This window comes from Anabrus simplex, chromosome 3 (genome assembly GCF_040414725.1).
Source record: "Anabrus simplex isolate iqAnaSimp1 chromosome 3, ASM4041472v1, whole genome shotgun sequence".
Classification (NCBI taxonomy): domain Eukaryota; kingdom Metazoa; phylum Arthropoda; class Insecta; order Orthoptera; family Tettigoniidae; genus Anabrus; species Anabrus simplex.
Genome location: NC_090267.1, coordinates 222,407,601 through 222,423,892, shown reverse-complemented (window position 1 = coordinate 222,423,892; position 16,292 = coordinate 222,407,601). Strand labels below are relative to the sequence as shown.

General features: G+C 37.9%; 1 protein-coding gene across 1 annotated transcript in view; it reads left to right on the top strand.

Annotated features, from left to right (window-relative positions):
• htt (huntingtin) overlaps positions 1-16,292 on the top strand; it is a 900,697-nt gene that overhangs the window by 868,240 nt on the left and 16,165 nt on the right. Inside the window, exons 50-51 of the mRNA XM_067142878.2 lie at positions 1,320-1,482; positions 4,800-4,960. Of these exons, the coding sequence (XP_066998979.2) occupies positions 1,320-1,482; positions 4,800-4,960 (324 nt within the window). The remainder of the gene's footprint in view (positions 1-1,319; positions 1,483-4,799; positions 4,961-16,292) is intronic.

Below are 16,292 nucleotides of genomic sequence, written 5' to 3'. Positions count from 1 at the left end.
TTTGTGTTCGGTTGGCTGTGTTAGTATCTTAATGGACTCCCAGATGTCAGGAAATGACAGCAATAGTAGCTTTTGGATTTAGTTTACACTTTTCTCGAGAGATAGACACTAAGCTCATCTGTTTGGAACAAATGAAGTTATCAAACCGCGTATGTTTACCGCATGGCGAGTTGAAGTGTGCTGCTTACGAGTACAGTCTCCTTTAAGCTTCAAAGTACTTGTTTTCCTTCGTTTTATTGTTTCCATTTTAATAGTACTTTATTGTTTATTATATTTTGTTTATATTCAACATTTATCGGTGTTCTCAAGTGAAGTTTAGTTTAACATTTTGTTTTATTAGATTTTCGTGCCATGAGTAGGCCTAATTTTTCAAAAGGCTGCAGCAAGTTCTAGGTTAATAAATTCCGACGTTTTGGATTATTTAGATGCTTTTGATGATGACAGTGACTTTATAGCCGATAGTGATCCGGATTTTAGTCCGACTCATTGGCTGAATGGTCATTGTTGAGGCCTTCGGTGCAGAGGGCCCGGGTTTGATTCGCGGCCAGGTCGGGGATTTTAATGGCCTTTGATTAATTCTTCTGACTCGTGTTTGTGTTTGTCCGAACACTTTCCTCTTCCTATTCAGACAACACACTACACTGCCAACCACCACAGAAACAGGCGATAGTAATTACATCCCTCCATATAGGGTTGGCGTCAGCAAGGGCATCCGGCCGTAAAACAGAGCCAAATCCACGTGCGACATAGTTCGCACCCGCGACCCCACAGGTGTGGGAAAAGCTATAGATGAATAAGAAGAAGAGTGATTAGGATTTTATAGGTAGTGATGATAGGAGAATGTTTTCCAAAACACAAATGCTGACTCCGGAAGTTACCTGCACAGTTCTTTACATCAGGTGCTATAACTCATGACTAAATAGAATACAAAAAACAAAATTATATCATGTTATATAGAATTAAATGCTCTTATTTTCAGAATGACTGAACAACAATATCACTAAAGAACAGATTACATTTTTAGTATTTGAAAACCTATTTTTATTTTTTGAAATATATTTTGTAATTTTCAAAAATATTTTTGTAGTAAAACATGCCATGAACAATTTTTGGATATTTTTTACCTAAAACAGTATTGAATAGTTTAATATTGTGATTTTTTTTCAATTTTGTACCTGGGGAATTCTTTATACGGCAATTTTTTACATTTTAACATGCATAATCATGAAAAATGGTCTGAGTGTTTTGGGCTTGACTGGTGAAAATAGCCTTAGTGCAAAAGGGTTAATGAAAGTTTATTCTTTTGCTTACATTTTTAGGATTAAGAAAGGCTACCCATTTGAAGTAGAGTTACTCTGTGGAGTTCTTCCCAATCTTTTGACTGACTTTTTCCCACCATCAGAAATTCTCACTAAAGTGATTGGAGAATTTCTGTCACCACAGCAACCTCATCCTCGCCTTTTGGCTGCTGTTGTCTTCCAGGTAAGTTTATAAATCTCTACTAGTAGTTATTTTTATAACAATATAGAATTACAATGGCATGAAATGAGCTATTTAAATAGTATATACACTGTTGCTGTTCCCTTGAAAAAATTTATTATAACTGCTCGAAATCATATTTCAATATGCTGTTATGTCAAGTCTCCTGTGAATTTTCTAGTTACGTCGTACATTAATCACTTGTGTCTAGTATGCAGGTGTGCAATGTACTTAGGCAAGGCAGTAAGTATCTGCAATTTTGCTCGAATTGTCTTTAGGTTGGCTCTATGGCATTGTGTGCTCACCAGTAGCTAGCTGGCACCGTTTTCTATGACTGTGGTAGGTTTCACCTTTATCGGATCAGTACAGCTTGCGCTGTTGCGACATAAAGATGGCCATGCCACTCTAATTTTGCACCAAGCATTCTCTTATCTGTTTTTTGTGGTCTGAGGGTGTACCAGGAGCGGAAATTCATAGAAGGTGGTAAGGAATGGTAAAGATCCACTATATTATAACAGAGAAGTAAAGAGATTAAGAAGGAGGTGCAGGTTAGAAAGAAAGAGTTATAAATGGTTGTGGAAGTAAGGAGAAATTGAAGGAACTTACTAGGAAATTGAACCTAGCAAAGAAGTCAGCTAAAGATAACATGATAGCAAGCATAATTGATGTTCATACAAATTTTAGTGAAAAATGGAAGAGTATATATAGGTACTTTAAGGCAGAAACAAGTTCCAAGAAGGATATTCCAGGAATCATCAATGAACAAGGGGAGTGTGTATGCGACGATCTTCAAAAGGCAGAAGTATTCACTCAGCAGTATGTAAAGATTGTTCGCTACAAGGATAATGTCCAGATAGAGGAGGTGACTAATAATAAAGAACAACAATAAAGAACAATAATAAATGACAACAATGACATTTACAGTAAGATACAAAAGTTGAAAACTAGAAAAGCAGCTGGAATTGATAAGGTTTTGGAGAATATACTAAAGACAATGGGTTGGGATATAGTACCATATCTGAAGTACTTATTTGATTATTGTTTGGGTGAAGGAGCTATACCAAATGAATGGAGAGTTCCTATAGTAGCCCCTGTGTATAAAGGAAAGGGTGATAGACATAAAGCTGAAAATTACAGTCCAGTCAGTTTGACATGCATTGCATTTAAGCTTTGGGAAAGCATTCTTTCTGATTATATTAGACATGTTTGCAAAATTAATAACTGGTTTGATAGAAGGCAGTTTGGGTTTAGGAAAGTTTATTCCGCTGAAGCTTAACTTGTAGGATTCCAGTAATATATAGCAGATATCCTGGATTCAGGAGAGCAAATGGACTGTATTGCGATTGACCCATCTAAGGCATTTGATAGGGTGGATCACGGGAGACTACTGGCAAAAAAAATTTGTCTGAATGGGTGGCTATGTTTCTAGGAAATAAAACTCACCGAGCTCGATAGCTGCAGTCGCTTAAGTGCGGCCAGTATCCAGTATTCGGGAGATAGTAGGTTCGAACCCCACTATCGGCAGCCCTGAAGATGGTTTTCCGTGGTTTCCCATTTTCACACCAGGCAAATGCTGGGGCTGTACCTTAATTAAGGCCACGGCCGCTTCCTTCCCACTCCTAGCCCTTCCCTGTCCCATCGTCGCCATAAGACCTATCTGTGTCGGTGCGACGTAAAGCAACTAGCAAAAAAAAAAAAAAGGAAATAAAACTCAGAGAATTAGAGTAGGGGAAGCTTTATCTGTCCCTGTAATAATTAAGAGGGGAATTCCTCAAGGCAGTATTATTGGACCTTTATGTTTTCTTATATATATATATATCAATGATATGCGTAAAGAAGTGGAATCAAAGATAAGGCTTTTTACTGATGATGTTATTCTGTACAGAGTAATAAATAAATTACAAGATTGTGAGCAACTGCAAAATTACCTCGATAATGTTGTGAGATGGACAGTAGGCAATGGTATGATGATAAACGGTGTTAAAAGTCAGGTTGTGAGTTTTACAAACAGGAAAAGTACTTTCAGTTTAAATTACTGCGTTGATGGGGTGAAAGTTCCTTTTAGGGATCATTGTAAGTACCTAGGTCTTAATATAAGGAAAGATCTTCATTTGGGTAATCAAATAAATTTGATTGAAATAAAGGGTACAGATCTCTGCACATGGTTATGAGGGTATTTAGGTATTGGTATTGGTTATTAAGTGCTTATAGTTATATATATCTGGTACAGAATCCAGGACTGGAGTTATCAGGAAAAGGATATAAAAGGAAATAATGTGCTCTTAAATGTATGCTGTTTTACTAAAGATTTGTATATGTGTAACAGTTCCTTTTCTAACATAGTTGAAAAAAAGAAGCTCTCTATGAGAAGAAGTCTTGGATTCAAATTGTATCATGTGATAACATTATACACATAAGAAAGGTAAAATAATAATAATAATAATAATAATAATAATAATAATAATAATAATAATAATAATAATAATAATAATAATAATAATAATAATAATAATAATAATGTTTCTAGTAGGGATGTAAAGGAGAGAGAAGAACTAGAAAAAATCCAAAGAAAAGGCAGCTCAATTTGTTCTGGGTGATTTCCGACAAAAGAGTAGCATTACAAAAATGTTACAAAGTTTGGGCCGGGAGGACTAGGGAGAAAGGAGATGAGCTGCTGAACTAAGCGGTATATTCCGAGCTGTTCGTGGAGAGATGGTGTGGAATGACATCGGTAGATTAATAAGTGTCTTTAAAAGTAGGAAAGTTCACAATATGAAGATAAAGTTGGAATTCAAGAGGAGAAATTGGAACAAATATTTGTTTATAGGAAGGGGAGTTAGGTATTGGAATAACTTACCAAGGGAGATGTTCAATAAATTTCCAATTTCTTTGCAATCATTTAAGAAAAGGCTAGGAAAGCAACAGGTAGGGCATCTGTCACCTGGGTGACTGCCCTAAATGCAGATCAGGATTGATTGATTGATTGATTGATTGATTGATTGATTGATTGATCGATCGATTGATCGGTTGATTGATTGCTTCTCCTCAAGGGTACATCCAGAAATTTAGGTACGTGTTATAGGTGTGTAAATATAGTGTGTAGCAGTTCAAATGGATGTATAAGTGTGAGGCAGGATGTAGGGAATATTGACATCCCATTTAGGAATAATTTTTATAATATATGTCGAATGTCTGCAGGTGGTTTATAATGTGTTACTGTTGAATTAAAATTATTGGTGGATTGAAGTTTCCCTCATTTGATGTTTGTAAATGTTGACTGGCACACTAAAGGTCTTTACCTTTGTACATGTTTTTTTTAGGTCTTTGAGCGAGCTTGCCAGCAATCTCAGTTATCACTGTTACAAGATTGGGTGGTTCTCAGTCTCTCAAACTTCACCCAGTGCTCTCCTGTTGGCATGGCCGCTTGGTGTCTGACATGCTTCTTCATCAGTGCTTCTACGAATCCATGGCTAAGAGCTATGTATCCTTACCCATAAATGAATTTATCTCAGGTACACTTGTATTTTCTGCTAAGTTGTTAGTAAGTGCTTATAGTGATATATATCTGGTACAGAATCCAGGACTTGAGTTATCAGGAAAAGGATATAAAAGGAAATAATGTGCTCTTAAATGTATGCTGTTTTACTAAAAATTCATATATAAGTTCCTTTTCTAACATAGTTGAAAAAAGAAGCTCTCATGAGAAGAAATCCTGCATTCAAATTGTATCACATGATACCATCAAAGACGTAAATTAATAAACAATCAATGGAAGATAAACAGATACTCTAGCAAGAACGACTGATATGAATAGACGGACAAAACAATGCGTGGAAGGTGCTGGATGGCCCTGCCGGGAACGTAATTAGGTGGTGCATACATTTTTTAATAAGATTATCAGCTTCCTTAAAATATCATTTATTAAACATAACTCTTTAGTTTCATATTGGTAACGACTTTGGAATTGAAGATTCCCTATTGCAGTGAGCTAGTCCCATTCTACCAAGACTGTCAACAAAAAACACTATGGCATTACTTTGTTACGATTTACATAGTAAGGTTGCCTGCTCCCAAATAAACTGTGTAGCATAGCGCTGTGAAGTGCTTTTTCAGTTAAATTAAATCATAGGAGATGCGAGATCGCCCCGCCGAATTTCTGCAACTGAAAAGGTTTAAGTTAAGACATGTTAAAGAAAATAAAAACATATTATCCCATTACTTCGGCCGGAACTCCCTTCTTGGAGCAAAAGCTCGGAACAGATATCTCCACCTTCTCGGAGGAGTAGCAAGTTTAATATCCATTTCACACCCTCAGTTTTCTTCACTCATTTTCACTTAGTCTTTTCTGTATTTACAGATTCCCAACACACACTGCCCAAATACACATACAGACACTGCTGTGTTTTCAACATGTTCCATCAAGAACCTAAGAAAATAGCACTGAGAGGATGTTCCCTCTAAAACAAATAACCATTTGACTTATTATAATAACCCATTGCATAAAATCAGTAATGTAATATTAGTTATCAAGTGTCACACATTCTATTCAAACATTGTGAAGTCAACAAATTCAATTTTACTTTGTATGGACAACAACCAAGGCAGTGTCATCAATGACATACAACACCGCAGTTTGTTTATATTAGTTTTATTAAACTTTAACATGCACAGATTATTTTAATAATATCAAGTACAGACTTACGCAACACTCAATTTGTATTAATGCAACAAACAGACAAGATAATTTATACGCTTATATTGATATTGGTTTAGGAGCTTCCGTGGCTCAGACGACGGTGCGTCGGCCTCTCACCGCTGGATACCGTGGTTCAAATCCTGGTCACTCCATGTGCTGGACAAAGCGGAGGCGGGACAGGTTTTTCTCCGGGTACTCTGATTTCCCCTGTCATCTTTCATTCTAGCAACACTCTCCCTTCTCATTTCATGGCATCTATCATTCATTAATATGTAGGTGGATCAAAAGGTTAGTTGCACTGACGCGCCGCAGCAGCACACTGTGTTTCGCAAATGTGGGCACAGCGAAGAAAGGGACAGACACTGCCCACATGTCTGTTAGGCAGGTCGCTGTGGTGTCTCGTCTAGTTTTGTGGGAATAGCGGCCAAATGCAATGGCACATCAACTGGACGTTCACTCCAAATATGAGGTACATGCAACAATCCGATTCCTATGGGCCAAAAGGAAGAATTGCATGGACATTCATCGTGAAATTAGTGCTGTGTATGGGGTGCGGGCCATTTCCCGCCAAGCTATCGTAAAGTGGTGTCAGCAATTTGAAGCCGGACGCACGGATATCACGGACAACAATCGCGAAGGCAGGCCCGCAACGTCCAGGACCCGTGCAAAGGTCAACAGTGTGAATGCGATCATTAGACAAAACCGGCACATTAAACTGAGAGAAATCTCGACGTAGCTGAACATGTCTTATGGCAGTATGTTCGCCATTTTTTCACGAGGACCTTGGATATCTTAAGATGTGTCAAAGATGGGTCCCACGTCTTCTCACCGATGAGCACAAGGGACAAGGTTTCCAATCCTCCCTGGCATTTTTGCAACGCTATGCTGCAGACAGCAACAGGTTTCTGCGGTGAATTGTCTCAGGCGACGAAACGTGGGTCCACCACTTCACCCCCAAAACTAAGCGAACATCAATAGAATGGGTGCACCCCTCATCACCACAACGAAAGAAGGCCAAGGTTCAACCTTCAGCCGGTAAGGTTATGGCAACAGTGTTCTTTGACATGGAGGGTTTGCTGCACATGGAATTCATGCCGAAAGGAATGATGATCAACGCGGCGTCGTATTGTCAAACGTTGCACCGGTTGCGTAAAGCGATTAAAGAGAAGCGCTGGGGGAAATTGAGTGCCGGTGTGATTTTGTTGCACGATAACGCAACACCTCACAAGGCCTGCCAAACGAGAGAACTGCTGCAGCGTTTCAAGTGGGAGGTCTGGCAACATCCACCCTACATTCCCGACCTAGCGCCATGTGACTTTTATCTGTTCGGTAAGCTCAAAACGGAGCTCGGTGGTCGACGTTTTCAGACCGATGAGGAGGTGAAGGCCGCTGTCTCCGAGTGGTTGCAGAACGCTGGAGGAAATTTCTATGCATCCGGCATCAACAGGTTGATTGTGCGTTTGTAGAAATGTTTGGAGTCCCTTGGAAACTATGTGGAAAAGTGACGTTACAGTGTATATCATTATAGTCGTGTTACTGTTGTATAGGTGGTGTAATAAATGGCCATAACTGGGAAGTGCAACTTATTTTCTGATCTGCCCTCGTAAATCACTTTGGGTGTGGCGACCCCATCTTACTAACAGCTGCTTCATTCATTACAACCCTGACCCGGTCAATGACTGGAAAGCAGGTTGTAGGTTTTCATTTTCATTGATATTCATTTACTGTATATGGTCATATTGGTTATAACCTCATTACAGGTTACATTAAAAAAAATATATATAATAATAATAGTTGTTTAAGAAACTTCCAAGAAAGTCTAAAACATGGGTGTCCCCAAACCTGATGTTAGGTGAGTTTCAATTGGACCATGTAGCTGTTTCTCAAAACTGTATTAAGGAAATTATGAATGTTAAAGTAATAAGAAGTGGGGAGTTTGACTCCGATCACTACCTCTCTAAAATTAAGCTAAAGCTTCTACCTCGCAGGAATCAAAGAAGGTCGAGAAAATTAATGAAATACAATTTAGATAGGCTCAACATTACACAAGCAACTATAGAAAACTTTTAGGAAGAAATTAAAATAACTCAGCATGGCAAATGGCCAGAATTATCTAAGCAGATTAATAGTGCAGCGAAGAAAGTATTTGGATCAGTTAAAACTAAAAAGAAAGAATGGTGGAATAATGTATGTGAGGAAGCACTTATGGAAAGAACGAAAAAGTGGAAATGTTTCGGAAAGAATGAACACTATGAGCTATTTAAACAACAAAGAAAAGAAACAACAAGAATAATAAGGCAGGTTAAAAGATCTTTTGAAAAATCGCAGCTAGTAGAAATTGAGAATAATTTTGTAAGAAATAACTCCCGAAATTTCTATAAGACCTTTAAGAATAACCTGAAAGGTTATCGATCCCGGAGTATTTGCTTCAGAGATGAAAATGGTAATATTGGCCTTAATAATGCCAAGAATTGTGAGATTCTGGCAAAACGCTTCGAACACCTGCTGAACTGCCCTGAGCCAAATCATAAATTAGAATTTTCAGAAATTCACGAAAATCTAGAAGCTGATTCACCTCCAACAGTGGAAGAAATTAAGGAAGCATTCAAAAATATTAAAAATAACAGAGCTAGTGGGGAAGACTCCATAACAGCTGAACTTTTAAAATGGGCTGAACCAAAAATTATAGAAGATCTACAAATAATCTTTGAAGTAATTTGGAAAACAGAAAAGATCCCAGAGGATTGGAAAGTGGCTCTAATACACCCATTACACAAAAAGGGTAACAAGCAAGATGTCAACAACTACAGAGGTATATCTCTCTTGCCTGTTGCTTACAAGATATTTTCAACAATACTACTAAACAGAGTAAAATCGACACTGGACAGTCAATTGGGTGAATATCAAGGTGGATTTAGAGAGGGAAGATCTTGCTCTGAACAGATTTTCTACCTGAAATCTATAATTCGACACAGATTAATAAACTCCAAAGACATAGTTGTAACATTTATTGACTTTAAAAAAGCTTTTGACTCTGTTGAAAGGGAAACCCTAGATAAAGTAATCCTGGAATTTGGAGTTAAAACTAAATTGGCAAACCTAATTCGTGAAACACTTACAGACACTATCTCAAAAGTAAAATTTATGGGTGAAAAATAAATACAGGTGTTAAGCAGGGCGATGGTCTATCTCCACTCCTTTTCAATTGTGTCATGGAGAAAATTGTAAGAATTTGGAATGAAAAACTGAAAGAATCCAAAATATTGCCACTCATGCTGGGGAAGAAGAACAAAGGTGTTGCAATAAATTGCCTAGCATTTGCAGATGACTTTGCCATAATGCGGTTAAAAGGGATGAACAAAATCAAAACAAACAAGAATAACAAAATTAACAAACTCGTTTACAAATGAAGGTAAATTTGTGATGGCAGTTTCAAACGCTTTTAAGAAAGGAAAGTGGACGTAACATTACATGAGTGTCAATGACTAATCCCTTATGACTAAATGAAATTAAAGAAAGGGACATGAAAAGATATTAATACAGAAAAGAAAGGGGAAGATTAAAAACAAAAAACTTAACAGATGCGCCGAAACCTAGTATTCTCATCTAAAACACTTCCAGCAAGTAACATCGGTTTTCGGGGCGTGAGTTAAGCCATGCTGAACTACTTCATCCTTGAATTTGATTAAAAATTGAAGGAAAAATATAACCTTGCCAATAGAATTAGCAATAAACTTTGACACTCCCTTAAATATAGTTGTCAATGGATGAGGTAAATAATTGGAGAAAATCTGGGAGAAGGCAGGTATAGGAGATACGTGGGAAGGACTAGAGTGGACCTGAGAAGGAATTACAGCAGCATAATAACCCTGATTCGAGCGCCCTTGAGATAAGGATGGTGTACTGAAAGTGAGGTTAGGAATAGCATTAGACTGTAATGTAACAGGCACAGATATCCTCATCTGCAAAACTTTTTCACAAATTTGAGAAACCATTGGAGCATTAAACACTTATTTAGGGGTTATACAACCTAAAGGAACACTTTGTACAGATGGCACTTGCATAGGAAAATTGTTTTGTGCTATCGCCTGAGAAACAGGTTGTGCAGCCAAAGTAGGCTGACACTGAGACACGGTAGAGTTACAAGGTGCCATAGAAATATTAGCTGGCATTCCAACATGCACAGAAGACACATTACATGAATAATTTACAGGCACCAAAGCACTTGAAAAGAGAGCAGAAGAAGTAGTAGTCTGGGGAACATTACCCACATTAGATTCCCAAATAACATTAGCACTAGTGACCACGGTACAAGCTTGAGAAGCAGTAGATATAGTAATTGTAGTAACACTTTCACTTGTTCGAGAAACAACTGGGGATTCAACCCGTATGTAGTTACAATCACTTTCACCAGATTCTGAACAGGTAAGCACTTGAACATCAGAAGTTGAATTAGGCAATTCATGCCCTTCATGCAAGCTTATAATTTTGTCAACCAACTTGGAGAATGATGTTAATAAAGACTCACACTCCTGCCGCTCGTTTTCTTGCAAATTAAGTGACAACAAATCCCAAATACAATCCGTGTAATGTTGTAGCTGCCTTTTAACACACACAAATTGATTTTCTGAGGGCTCAGAAGAACGGAAAGATAAAACTATGGCATTAAATTCTGGCAATCTATTTTTAAAAAACGTCTATTCAAGCTTTTAACTAAAACCTTTATACAAAAGGTCAATTTGATATTGTGACTTGCAACGTCACACATGACCTCAATTTTAAAACATGGCACAGACTTAATCAAAAATCACTGTTTTACATTGGCTATCAAGATTTCATCTTGTTATAAATAGAGTGCCTTTGCCTTCAAGCACAATCATTTCTTGTATTTTATCTAATTAGTGATCTAGTAAGTGTAAAGGGTTTTATATTGTGAATATTTCTTGTATATTTGCCCTAAAGTAAGATCGGCTGATGATGTTGTCTAACAATGTCGAAACCGGTACCGAGTAACCAAATTAAAATGTTGTAATTCAAATTGAACAACATAATTATTTTGTATTGAAAAGGTGGACCTTTTTCAATTTATATTGCTTTTTGGTATACTAGGGTATGCATTATTAAAGGAAATAAAGGGAGACAACAAACGTATGAAATTAAACATTATTATAATAAAACACATTACACCTGTAGATATCCATAAATGCGGCAAACTTTTCTGTTATTTATTTTTATTCTTTCCGTCGTGGAACTTTTGGCACTATCCGGGCGATAGCATACCTTTTTTTTTTTTGCTAGGGGCTTTACGTCGCACCGACACAGATAGGTCTTATGGCGACGATGGGATAGGAAAGGCCTAGGAGTTGGAAGGAAGCGGCCGTGGCCTTAATTAAGGTACAGCCCCAGCATTTGCCTGGTGTGAAAATGGGAAACCACGGAAAACCATTTTCAGGGCTGCCGATAGTGGGATTCGAACCTACTATCTCCCGGATGCAAGCTCACAGCCGCGCGCCTCTACACGCACGGCCAACTCGCCCGGTGATAGCATACCTAACCTAAATAATGCAGCCTCTCTTATCTCATGTACAGCTGTTTAAATAAATCCTGATGTGATAAATGTAGAGAACAAGCATGAAATATACCTAAAAAAAAAAAGGTCTGGCTTTCAACAGCCGAAGTTACCCAAAGAATGCTTCCAGTCACTATGTATTACATTCGGAAGTACAACTCGTAACACACGCTAGTTATCAGCTGGTGGTTTGGCACGCCTTCTACAGCACAGCTTTATTCGGAAGTAGCTTCAGCTACACATACTCCAACTGGGAATATCAGAGACCATCTCCAGAAACCATTTGGGAATAGATTCACACTGTTTAGGCTCTATAGTCAGGAACAAAACTATGTTCAGAAAGACGGGACCTTGTATGCTCTCGATTGCAGTGCATGGCTGATGCGGCTGTCGAAATGGCAGCAAAGATGACGTCACTTGGATTGACAATGTGCTGGTAGCAGGGAAGTTGGCGGTGCAAGACAATAATTCAAATGAAAGCAGTGATCAGGTTTACTCAGGTTTACTGTGTGGTCTGCCTACTGCTCAGCTGACAGGGACAAGTGACTGGCCATTAAGTTCTTTTGTATCAGTATTGCATACCCTTATCCCTTATCCCTTATCCCTTTTTGTCAAGTGTGAAGTGAGACAAATCTCCATAGCGAGTTTTTATGACTGTATGCCCTTCCTGACATCAACCTCTTCAGAGGAATTAATGAGATGTAACAAATGACGTGATATGAGGAACTAAACAAGGTAGGAGGTCTTAATGAATGAGTAAAATACAGTACAGTAAAATACAGTAAAATATTATTCCTTTTTTTACTTTATTTAAAAAAAGGACATGTTTAATCTCTCATGAAACATCTTCAGCTTAGAATATTATCATAAACACATGATATTCTTAACACTAAGAAACAATGACATATCCTTCAAATGTTAGAGTGTCAAGATGACTCAATCTGTCACGTGTAAACACAGTTTTAAAATAGTTCATGTTGTTAGAAGACCAATTACTAAATGTTGAAATTCCCATTCAGTTTTGATACTCAAAATAAAATCAATATGATGACCACAGCGATCTAAAATCGGAATTACATCTTGAAATTAGGTCGATGTCATCTCAAGTTGGGAGCTTGAATACGTATATGTCTCGTTAAACAGGGCTTGTTTTTTAGGTGGAATTACTCAATATGTTGGATTATGTAGCTGGACAATTCGTGCAATCCATATATTATTGGTGTATGAAAGATCTAAAAAGAAAAAATAAGAAAAAATTAAGAGACTTGTGCAAACGTCGAAGGTAAATAAAGTCGAAACCAACTTTCAACCTATTAGGTAGTGTTACATACATTTAGTATGTGTTGAAGAGATGTTAAGTACAGAACAAAAATGACCAACCGGACACCAGTCGGATCCGAACCCACAACCTCCCGATTTCGCGTCGGTTGCTCTACCAATCGAGCTATGGTGGCCTAAGTCATCTTTGTTCTGTTGGAAAGGATCTAAGCACTACTGCCATCACACTGTGTAGAGTGTGTTTAAGTCGCCTGTTGTGGGCTAAGTCAATGAATATTGAATTTTCACGACTGCATTGTAATCAAAACCGTTTCTATTACAATGTGGTCATGAAAATTCAATATTCGTTGTAAATAAAGTGTTTCTCCGCACTGTTTATATCACTCTCTTGTCCGGCCGGCACGTGTGTGGCTCTGTGTGGGACTGTTGTTTACTGTTGATTGTAGGCTAGGAATAGCACGTTTCAGAGCAGTGGTGAGGGGAGTGGTGGGAGGGGGAGTTGAGTGGAGGGGAACGAAAGAATTAGAAGCATTAGAATTGTTCGTTTTCTAAAGAAACATTTTAATGATTTCTTCAAAGAGAATGAATGTTATAAGTTTCAGAGATTTCATATTGGTTAAAATTGGGGTTAATTCTTTGATGGATGTTAATAAAAATATTTTTACATATATTGAGAAGGGTGCCTTTATTAATTACTTTTAGGATACCAATATAAATGGTCTGTTACTGGACATTATAAATTTTCCAGCTAACTCATTCTTGGTTGCCAGCGTTTCGCCCTCGTTTGCTAGGTTGGGCTCGTCAGTTGGTACCTAGCACACCTACCAAGATGCATGGCTAGTGCATACTGTGGAGGCCACTGCGTAGGCTACTTGAAGCCACCGGCAGTGCCAATACACTATGAGAGACCTTGTCTCACTACCAAAAATTGATGCCTGCTTGGACATCAGATGATATAGATGTTGATTCCCATAGGGAATCTGAAATATTTGTCCTGAATGAGTAAATTTATAATACCAATATAAATGGTCCGTTACTGGACATTATAAATTTTCCATCAACATCTATATCATCTGATGTCCAAGCAGGCATCAATTTTTGGTAGTGAGACAAGGTCTCTCATAGTGCATTGGCACTGCCGGTGGCTTCAAATAGCCTATGCAGTGGCCTCCACAGTATGCACTAGCCATGCGTCTTGGTAGGTGTGCTAGGCACCAACTGACGAGCCCAACCTAGCACACGAGGGCGAAATGCTAGCAACCAGGAATTAGCTGGAAAATTTATAATGTCCAGTAACGGACCATTTATATTGGTATTATAAATTTACTCATTCAGGACAAATATTTCAGATTCCCTATGGGAATCAACATCTATACTTTTAGGATGGAAAGATCTTGTTGGAAAATGAATGGTTATAGTCAGACATGTGACTACTCGTGGCTGAGAACTTACCATATTTGTTGGCATTAACATGTTCTAGATAACGAATAGAGAAACTGCCATGTTTGCCCGATATAGCTGGTGGGACAGTGAGTACAACTCAATTCATAGACTCCTAAATTTGAGAATTAGATCTAGTATTGATTTGGTGATTAAAAACAAAGTAGAATTATTGTTGACAGTATCAACCCTTCGCAGGCGGTGATCATTTATGGCCATAGGTGGCAAAGAAAAAGAAAAAAAAAAATGCATGCCAAATTTTGGGAAATTGACTAAAACCGTGAAAATATACCTAAATATACCACATACCTTGTTTAGGAGTGGAAATCCAAGTTTGAAGCGGTTTGAAGGCAAAATAAAAATCGTAAAATTTTTTTTCATCGGAAGAATAGCACAAGGCACACTCCACTTTATGATGTGACAGTGGTTAACTTGAAGTACACTGTAGTCCGCTATTATGAAATAAATATACAAAAAACTACTTTCAATGATATTTTGGTTTAATTTTTTGTCTTTTTCCATCAGAAAGGGAAAAAATCTGTCAGAAAATAGTCATAGCAGTTGAACCTACGCTGTACAGATATTTTAGATATTTTATTGCTTCCACCATCAAGTACAGAAAAGGTACACTAGTTATTGTCAGTATTAATAAAAATAATCTATAGACAATATCTTAGCCATAATGCCTGTGTCATTAGAAAAATTATTTTAGCTACCTCTATTAGGTCAGTTTTTGAAATACCACATTCTAGATACTCTTGTACACTATAAAATGCCTTTTTCCTTAAAAATTGTGACAGTACCCTGTTAAGTGCACTATTGTCTAATGTTTGAATAGGTAGTGGAATACCCTGAATTTGTGAGTGTCAAGGTGATGGATCCTCAAAACTCATGTTGAGTGTGGTATACCTTGAAGCACTTATCTGGATGCAGATAAGGCTTTGAAGTGCAAGTTTCGCAATAATATGTAGTGCACTTGCATTGACCTCGAGTCCTACACACAACACAAGTGAGGGACTTGACACTGCTTTGGTCTATGAAATGTGGTATTCCGTTCAGTCTCTCATTGGAGGGACCACCTGAAGTTTGCTTTCTGCTTGCAGGAAGTGACTTGTGGAAACTTACCCTTCCCTCTACTAGGGACTCCACCAAACACCTCTTCTTATGACTCATGGAGTTTTTACCACCTTGGTTTTGCACCATAGTGTATAGCAAGAATGAATTGACTATACATACTTCAAATAGCCAAAAGAACATCTTTCTGTACAACTTACGTGACCGTCTCATGAATTGGTATGCTGCAATATAGTGGTCAATTCTGTCAACCCCACCCATGCTTTTAGTGTAGTCTAGTACTACATCGGGCTTGGTGACTTCTGCCCGGAGCGCAAGAAAAGTCGACCATATATATATGTTTCCGCCTGCGAACAGTTAAAAGCTATATATTAAAGTTCTGTAAATGAGATGTAGTTCTTTCTTTTTTCTGTGACTGCAATTTTGTCACCCTTGTGACAGGTACTCAGCATGGTCACTACACGCTTATTTTTCCACGCATTTTTCTGGCAGCTGATTCTATCCACCCTTTTCATTTTCTTTACTGGCATGCCTCTTCAGGAGGGAAAAACAGTACCAGTTGTGACCATACTCATTCCTAGTAGTTCGTTAGCTAGCTCTGATGAGGTGTAATAACAGTCAGTATAGATATGGTAACCTGAGGGTGGAATATTGACATTTTTTTATGAGGGATGAGCACAGACTTTTCACAACCTAAGTTGTCTTCAAAAGACCTGCATGTTCAAGGTCAGATTTTCCCATATTAGGAATGAAATT